At 42.1% G+C, this 9,995-nt stretch overlaps 1 protein-coding gene across 1 annotated transcript in view; it reads right to left on the bottom strand.

Moving 5' to 3' along the window:
- Window positions 1-9,995, bottom strand: part of LOC143296767 (formin-like protein) — a 79,077-nt gene that overhangs the window by 5,482 nt on the left and 63,600 nt on the right. The window contains exons 24-27 of the mRNA XM_076608820.1: window positions 9,096-9,176; window positions 7,256-7,385; window positions 5,385-5,560; window positions 2,884-2,985 (exon numbers count right to left, since the gene is read on the bottom strand). Of these exons, the coding sequence (XP_076464935.1) occupies window positions 2,884-2,985; window positions 5,385-5,560; window positions 7,256-7,385; window positions 9,096-9,176 (489 nt within the window). The remainder of the gene's footprint in view (window positions 1-2,883; window positions 2,986-5,384; window positions 5,561-7,255; window positions 7,386-9,095; window positions 9,177-9,995) is intronic.

Raw genomic sequence — 9,995 nt, 5'->3', positions numbered from 1 at the left:
ATAGACACACACAGACACAGACATATCCGCACACAGATACAGATACAGACACACAGACACACACGTGCGCACACACACACACACACACACACACACATCCGCAAACACACACACACACACACACACACACACACACATCCGCAAACAGATACATACACACACACACAAACACACATCGTAATAATGCAGACTGACGTTCAGACCTCCCAGACCAACAGCTTGTGTGGTTTACAAAAAAAAAAAGTCATATATACAAAGGAATACATGCATTCAAGTACACCATACCATATTGTAAACAAGCATGCGTGCACACAAAACACACACACACACAAACACACAAAGCCAGCACAAGTTACAGACACACATCAGTCATGAAGATGGTAGCCAGAAAAGAAGACGTGTGTGTTGTAGTTGTTGGGCTGGGTTCCATCTTTGATACAGGGTTTTCCACAAGAGGGTAAGGAAGAACAAGAGGGGGAGGAAAAGGGAATGAACACCTCACACAAGGTCGTTTTACAGAGGTTCTCTATTCTGATCTCGTCGATACGTCAATGCGTGACAATGCGCTACAATGCGCGACAACGCGCGAGCCTCTCATCAGTGTGACAACAGCCCAAACATCGAAACACTAGGACCCGTCCGGTCCAGCCGATTTTCACGCTCTGGCTTACAGTTGCTGTGACGGGATCAGCCAAGCTTTCCAGAACTGTACTCATTGACAATGAGGAACGATGATCACAATAAAATCATATTCATAAGAAACACGCAAATGCTTCCCCTAGCATCACAAGCAACAATACGCACGCGCAATCTCAACCACACAATCATTCAAAGTGCCACAAAAATAAATGCTATTACATGTGTTTGAGAGACTTTTTAAAATGAACTGGTGAATTCATGTGACATACTGAGAAGGGCTTACAAACATACACACACACACACACACATGCATACGTGCGTGCGTGCGTGTGTGCTATGACACACTAGCAACTGGCTACAATCACCGCCCAGGACTGTTCAGTATTCAAGCAGTGGTGTTCCGTCTGCTCAATCTCCTGACTTGCACACGCATCATAAAAGCGACCACCAGACACGACAGGCGGCAGAGGTGAGTTTCAGATCTACCAGCTGACACCAGCTTGTCCAGGGCTTGTGTCTTGTCAATACAGGCAGCTGGTTGCTTTTCAAGTCTACTGGCCCTATTGCTCCTCAAAGCATTCACAGGAATTACAGGAATACAGAAAGTATCAAAACCTTTCACAATATCTTTTTTTCCTTTTCTTTTTTTTTTTTTAGAATTTTGAAATTTAACCTGTGTCTGTTGGCCATTTTGTGTTTGGAAATGCTTAACTCACTCAGTACGGCCAGTCCTCTCTTCTCCTCTACACAGACCCCTCGGATGTCCAGTGGGTGTCTGAATGACCCAACCTTTAGCTTCCATCATCAGAATTGTGGTATTCTTTGTCAACATTCACCTCTTCAGTATAAGAGCCTTCCGCCTGCAATATTTTGATGATGGTAACTGGGGTGAAACGCTGTTAACGTCGTCTCTTTCGCCGTTCGTATGGAGAGAGTTAATATTAGAATGGTCTGTCTACTGGTCTTCTGCTCCTCAAGGTGTTCACAGGAATTACAGGAATAAGGAAAATTTCAAAACCTTACAAAAAATGTTTTTTGTTTTTTCTTTCTTTTTTAGAATTTTGAAAATTTAACCTGTTTTTTAAACATTTTGTCCACTGAAATACTCGGCACTAGAATGCGCTCTGCATCCTATCCTCTTATGTCTGTCCAGATTGTCTGGTGTGAAGTTTTACAGGAAAAGGGACAAACTTGAACTGACATACTTCTTCTTCTTCTTCTTCTGCGTTCACTCATATGCACACGAGTGGGCTTTTACGTGTATGACCGTTTTTACCCCGCCATGTAGGCAGCCATACTCCGTTTTCGGGGGTGTGCATGCTGGATATGTTCTTGTTTCCATAACCCACCGAACGCTGACATGGATTACAGGATCTTTAACGTGCGTATTTGATCTTCTGCTTGCATATACACACGAAGGGGGTTCAGGCACTAGCAGGTCTGCACATATGTTGACCTGGGAGATCGTAAAAATCTCCACCCTTTACCCACCAGGCGCCGTCACCGTGATTCGAACCCGGGACCCTCAGATTGACAGTCCAACGCTTTAACCACTCGGCTATTGCGCCCGTCTGACATACTTCAATTATTCAAAGTCCAGGTTGATTGGTGCAGTCTCAATTAAATCCGATGGTACAGCCTCCATTAAATCTGATGAACAATGAGTAATATCCTGTCTATATGCATATATGTAAGTGTATGTGCCTGAAAGAGTGCTGCCCTTTCATTTGCCAGCTCATGATATGAATACATGATGGCGTGCTTGCCTTTTTTTTCTTCTTTTTTTCGTGGGACGGTTGGCCTTCGCCGCTTTGTTTGTCGGCCAAGTTAAGTCTTGCTGTGCTTGTGCCCCAGCGTTGATGCTTCTCGTTCTCTCTCTATTGACTTCTTCCTCCACCACTCGTTTATTATTCATTTTCTTCACTTTATTTACATCTCAGCTTAGGTTTGTTCAAAACTCATGTATGTTCACGTCTTCCAGTTATGATGACATCCGTCACATATTCAGTATGTACAAGCGTCAGGACAGGACTTTATATAAGATTTTCTTGTTGTCCTGTTCATCAATATCCATGTTGTATTGTGACATGTTCCAAATAAAATACTGTTTAAACCAAATCTGATGAACTGGACACTTCTGTGCATGTCTGAAGTGAAGTCCATGTGAAGTGACCCAGTGTGTTTGAAAACTAGGGAGAACGCACCAAAGTGTTTTGGGGGAGCACCTTACACACACCCACTTACCTTGAAGCCGTTGACAAAGCGAACTATCTGAGCGAAGAAGTTGGCTGGCGAAATGTTGCGGGCACTCTCTCCATAGTACTCCACCACTCGAGAGTAGGAGTCCTGTTAAGACCAGCGACAGGGTATCCACAATCTTTCATAACAATAAGTAACTGTTGCTTTATGTACCTGTAATATAATAATAAAAGAGAGGCAAGACCTTCAAGACTCACTTGTGATAAATCAAGTCCCCTAGCATTAATTACAGAGTAATTTCCCTTTTTTACTATCTGCACCAAAACGTTTGCAAAATAAATAAAAATTCCATGCTTAGCAAAAGAAGTTCCTGTTTGAACAAAAATTGATAATAATGACTCCTCTTGTTGTTGTGTCAGAATAAAAGGTCAAAGTGATAAGTTTAGAGAATACAAAAAATATAAATATAACAGTAAATGCAGTTTGCATATAATTAGGCTTCTTTTTTTATTTTTTTGTGCCCATCCCAGAGGTGCAATATTGTTTTAAACAAGATAACTGGAAAGAACTGAATTTTTCCTATTTTTATGCCAAATTTGGTGTCAACTGACAAAGTATTTGCAGAGAAAATGTCAATGTTAAAGTTTACCATGGACACACACACACACAGACACACGGACACACACACACACACACAAACAACTGAACACCAGGTTAAAACATAGACTCACTTTGTTTACACAAGTGAGTCAACAAAACACTTCAGCTGTGCACTCCTCTTGCACGGTTTAAGAGCTCTGAGCACTTCACGAGATGTCGCGCAATAAAAATCACAATAAGTGTTGTTGTTCTTGGTGAGACTGAGGCACACAACAAGAAGCCACTGGTGGCTGTGGCCCTCAACATTTCCAATCAACTTACAATACACAGTATCAGTATCAGTGGCTCAAGGAGGCGTCACTGCGTTCGGACAAATCCCTATACGCTACACCACATCTGCCAAGCAGATGCCTGACCAGCAGCGTAACCCAACGCGCTTAGTCAGGCCTTGAGAAAAAAATAATAATAAAAATAAAATAAGTAAATAAATAAATAAATAACAGATATATACATAAAAAAGAACTACTACTAATAATAATAATATCTATAAGGAAGGACTGTGAACACTGATTCACTGAAAAACACCAAATGGCAACAAAAATGTTGTCCCCTGGCAAAATGTTATGCTTATGCTTACAATACATAAAGCTAAACAACAGACACAGCGAAACACACCAAGAAACTTCTTTATAAAGTCAAACATCAACTCAAAAATTATTGAAACTCTGTGGAACAGGCTGCCAGTCTAATTAGACTGAACAGCTGCCTTCAGACACTCATCATTTGTTTCCTGTGTCATTCAGGTCAGGCTTCAGTCACACACACATATACACATGTATCATACTCCTTGGCCTGTGAGACACTGCAGCGCATAAGGCGCACCCTCAGATTTTTTTTTTTTTTTTTTTTTTAAGTTATTTTGAACACATACAATGCCCACACATCCGATAAGCCGCCTCCTTGAGCTGAACTGGCCTGACCAGAACAGTTGTGTAAGGAGCTGGAGTGAAAGTCAACTGGACAGTTTGCTGGTTGGCTGTCCAGCAATCACAATGTGTCAAGAATGACAGGGGGAGCCCCGCAAGTTAACTAAAGTTTGTGGCACTTCGCAAGGGGGCGACACACAGGTGCTCGTGCTATATGCCATGTTTTTGCTGTCTTCGACCGGTCTTAACTCACTCGGGACGACAAGTTTTCTCCCTTGCGCTTTTCCCCACAGACGGTCCATTTGTAAGGGTTTGGAAAAAAATTACAAAAAATACAAAATACAGAGTAAGAAAATGAAACTTTCAGAACTGGTTTATTACTTGTTGAGCTATTACATATAAAAAAAAAATCAAATTTCTCATCTTATTTTTACGGTTTTGCCGTATGTAGAAAATACTGCCAATTTTTCACCCTGAATCACCATACCCATGCTCGCTTTCTGCATTAAATTCGCTTTCTTCTTTGTCATCATCCACCTCTTCAATGTCTGACCCTTCAGCTTGTACCATTTCAAGTACTTCGGCAACCCTAAAACGTTGCCGTCACTACCTTGTTCGCTTCACAACATTCTGAGAAGAGCCCGCTTTGCTAACAGGCTGGCACGCGAGCAGACAACCGGTCAGTGACTTTGTCAGCGTGTGTGCGAGACGGGCCACACATGCCAGGCTGACCAATCATACTGTTCAATTGTGGAGTGACCCAGAATAGCGCACTCTGCTTGGCTAATCACAAAATCACGTGTACAGCGAGTGATGGAATTTTACTTTCGGAAAATGCTATTCCATTCCTTCGTCCGAATCCGAATACGTTTTGTGAAGGAATGCGTGAGCATTCCTTCGTCCGGAGAGAGTTAAAGCTACACATTGGGCTTTGGTTCATCACCTCATCCGAATGACTAACAAACCACGACATCTCTGGCACCACACCAACAAGCTGTGCCAGAGCCAGTGAGGACCCACCTGCGCCGTTTTGACGTCAGCCAACAGCTTGCGGAAGCGGTCCTCCGCGTTGGTGAGGAAGTCCTTGAGGATGAAGGGGCAGTCGCGGGAGTCCTTGCGGGCGGCATACTCCCTCTTGGTCAGCTCCATGCCCTTCTCCAGCTCATGCATGTCTGTGGTGATGTTCTCCATCGACACTGTGAGCACCACCAGCCAGCACAATCCTTCAGTCATGGGGAGGAGGATTTTTTTTTTTCTCTTAGTTTCAGTTTCAGTTTCAGTAGCTCAAGGAGGCGTCACTGCGTTCGGACAAATCCATATACGCTACACCACATCTGCCAAGCAGATGCCTGACCAGCAGCATAACCCAACGTGCTTAGTCAGGCCTTGAGAAAAAAAAAAAAGGTGAACAAATAATAGATAAGCTTACATAAATAAATAAATAAATAATAATTATGTTATAAAAAAAATAAATAAATAAAAAAAGGTAGTAGTAATGATAATAATAATAAAATAATAATAATAATAATAATAAACAAATAAATAAATAAGACAACAATGATGATAAATAAGCAAATAAATGTAAAACATGAAGACACACATTTTTCTCTTAACATTTCCATATTGATAATATTTGGTCTCCATTGAAATAAACAAATGCACTTGATACGAGAGCAATAATTAGTCTGCAATGAATTCAATAATTCTCTTTAACTTAAAATGGGTCTGCAAAAGTCTGACTGAGTCCACTGACGAGGTTTCAAAGTTGAGCTGAAGCACTTAAAAGTCTGTTTTCAGTCAAACCAACAGGCACAGGCAAAAACTGAACCAATCAAACTGGAAGGCTGGCTTGCATCACACACACACCATGGCAAAGAGAGAAAGAGAGAAAGGATTAACTGCCAAACCTTAATCGCAGTAAAGAAAAGTAAAAAAAAAATCCAAAAAGAATGTCAATTTGATAAATAAAAAAAAAAGAGACAAAAGGAATAAAGTGTGATATTTCTTCTGCGTTTGTGGGCTGCAACTCCCACGTTCGCTCGTATGTACACGAGTGGGCCTTTACAAACATGACCATTTTTACCCTGCCATGTAGGCACCCGTCTGTGATATTACAGTTCTAGATTTCACGGAATCCAATTTGTACATTCATTATGCATTCAAGGGCTGCAACTCCCACGTTCACTTGTATCTACAAGTGGGTTTTCATTTGCAGGACTATTTTTATTCCACCACAAAGGCTGCCATACATGCTGGGTATCTTCTTGTCTCCAAAACCCATTAAACACTAACACAAGTTAGTTGTGGAGTGACGGCCTAGAGGTAACGCGTCCGCCTAGGAAGCGAGAGAATCTGAGCGCGCTGGTTCGAATCACAATCAATCAGTCGCCGATATTTTCTCCCCCTCCACTAGACCTTGAGTGGTGGTTTTGACGCTAGTCATTCGGATGAGACGATAAACAGAGGTCCCGTGTGCTAGCATGCACTTAGCGCACGTAAAAGAACCCACGGCAACAAAAGGGTTGTTCCTGGCAAAATTCTGTAGAAAAATCCACTTTGATAGGAAAAACAAATAAAACTGCACGCAGGAAAAAATACAAAAAAAAAAAAGGGTGGCGCTGTAGTGTAGCGACATGCTCTCCCTGGGGAGAGCAGCCCGAATTTCACACAGAGAAATACAAATACAAACAAATACAAATTACAGGATCTTTAAAATGCACATTTAATCTTCTGCATGCTTATACACATGACAGTGGTTGAAGGCACACACACACAGACACACACACAGACACACACACACACACACACACACACACACACACAGACACACACACACAGACACACACACACACACACACACACACACACACAGCCAGAAGAGCACAGCGCACCCAGTGCTGCCTTGTCCAGAAAGCGGAGCTCAGCGTCAAAGGACAGGAGATCGGGGAACTTGTCGTGCACTGTCTGCACCAGGAAGTGCATCAGTGTCGTCTTCTTGTCCCCTGACTTGGTGTCCACCAGCTGCACACACACACCAGGCACAAACACTCACCGCCCGCTTCAGATTTCTGATCACCATGTGCTCTTATATTTACATTTGGGCCAACAACAAAGTGATAGCTGTATTATCAATGGTTTCTCCAGTCAATGGGAAATCATTTACAGCTAAGTCTTTTGTGAAGGACTGTGACTCTCAAGCTAGGAGGCAAAATTGCACTGGCTCTTAGTGCTGCAGCCTTGGGGGCTAGTTGGCCTTTGGGAACCATCCCAATGTCAACTGTCCTAAAACCCTCTTGGCCGAGAGAGTGGGGATGCAACTTGGGCAAGACACTCTCCACTATAATCAAATTCTAGCCCAAATAGTCGGAACAGCAGTTGCCTCCTCTGCTTTTCTGATGGTCATAGTCGAACACGACTATCATATATATACTACACTTACCAGCTGGACACATTCACCACCCACTTCATTATTCTAATCAAAATATGCCCTTATACTGCACTTACCAGTCAGACACATTCACCAGCCACTTCATTATTCTAATCATAATATGCCCTTATACTGCACTTACCAGTCAGACACATTCACCAGCCATTTCAGTACCCTAATCATAATATGCCCTTATACTGCACTTACCAGTCACAAACATTCACCAGCCATTTGAGTACCCTAATCATAATATGCTCTTATTCTGCACTTACCAGTCAGACACGTTCACCAGCCATTTCAGTACCCTAATCAAAATATGCCCTTATACTGCACTTACCAGTCAGACACATTCACCAGCCATTTCAGTACCCTAATCATAATATGCTCTTATACTGCACTTACCAGTCAGACACAATCACCAGCCATTTCAGTACCCTAATCATAATATGCCCTTATACTGCACTTACCAGTCAGACACATTCACCAGCCATTTCAGTACCCTAATCATAATATGCTCTTATTCTGCACTTACCAGTCACAAACATTCACCAGCCATTTCAGTTTTCTAATTGCCCTGCAGCTCTTTGTTACACATTCAACAGGGAGAAGTTTTCCTCCGCCACTTCATCATTTCAACAAAAGTACAGAATAAGAAAACTGGTCTCACACACACACACACTCACAAATGCTCAAACACAGACATGCACTCCTACAGAGGCATGTTCACACACTCACATATACACTGGTGCACACATCAAACATACGAGAGAGAGTGGCTCACTAAACAATCCACACGAGAGCACCCCAGTCTTTTGCATCACCCAATCGAAAATGAATACAACACAAAGCAATTATCCTATTAAGACAGCACAGGGACAAAGAACTGTGAGTAGGGGACCTGTTGTTTGAGAGACGTGGTGACGGTCTCCACTCTGGGAGGGACGCTCACTCAGTCTGGCTCCGCGACTAAGCCATTATTGTCGTTAGTAGGGGGCTTAGAAGGTGGTGTCCTAGGTACGTTAAAACAGAACAGGCACCACTGAACACCACCGAAGTGACTCAGCAGCAGTGCAGGGTCTCCTCTGGTGTGTGGCCTCCTGGCGACCTAACATCGATGGTTCCCTGTGGACTGCCGACGCTGGAACTGCGACGGACGAACCCGGGTGTGGCCGTGTATGGGGTAATCTAAATGAGCGGCGTGGGAGTAATGCCACTGAAACGGTGCAGAGGATGGGGCAGCAAAAAAAAAAAAAAAAAGAACTGTGAGTAGGTGAGAGGAAGAAGAGAAATGGTCAGCTTCTCACCATGTCCAGGCTCTGCAACTTGAACCCATAGGCTGCCCCACGCTTGTTGCTGTTCATGTAGTTCCCCAGGGCCAAGATTATCTACACAAAACGACAGAACAGAGCTTAGTTATTACACAATAATATAAAGAACACCAAAATCTCACACGCAATAATAGAAACAACACAAACACTCACGCACAATAATAAAAAGAACACAAAAACTCGATCTCATAGGCTAATTTTCATTCTTATCTGAAGAATTTCATCAGGTCGTGTTTCCTTGCACCAAAGCCAGTTTCAGTAATAAAGTAGTATGTTCAGAATACAATCCACTTAATTTTTGACTCACTTGTGTAAACAAAGTGAGTCTATGTTTTAACCCGGTGTTCGGTTGTCTGTGTGTGTGTGTGTGTCTGTGTGTCTGTGTGTTCGTGGTAAACTTTAACATTGACATTTTCTCTGCAACTACTTTGTCAGTTGACACCAAATTTGGCATAAAAATAGGAAAAATTCAGTTCTTTCCAGTCATCTTGTTTAAAACAATATTGCACCTCTGGGATGGGCACACAAAAATAAAGAATGAAGCCTAATTATGCAAACTGCATTTACTGTTATATTTATATTTTTTGTATTCTCTAAACTTGGCACTTTGATCTGATATTCTGACCCAACAACTAGAGCAGTCATTATTATCATTTTTTGTTCAAACAGGAACTTCTTTTGCTAAGCATGGGAGTTTTATTTATTTTGCTAATGTTTTGGTGCAGACAGTTAAAAAAAGGGAAATTACTCTGTAATTAATGCTAGGGGACTTAATTTGCTTTAAACTGATCTTTCTCATCTTAAACATTACATTTTGAAATTATACTCAATACATAAAAAGCTTGGATTTTTTTTTTTAAGTGTAACACAAGTGAG

The sequence above is a fragment of the Babylonia areolata genome, chromosome 2, assembly GCF_041734735.1.
Source record: "Babylonia areolata isolate BAREFJ2019XMU chromosome 2, ASM4173473v1, whole genome shotgun sequence".
NCBI classification, from domain to species: Eukaryota; Metazoa; Mollusca; class Gastropoda; order Neogastropoda; family Buccinidae; genus Babylonia; species Babylonia areolata.
The sequence above is the reverse complement of the archived record's forward strand: the minus strand, read 5'-3'. Positions and strand labels throughout refer to the sequence as shown.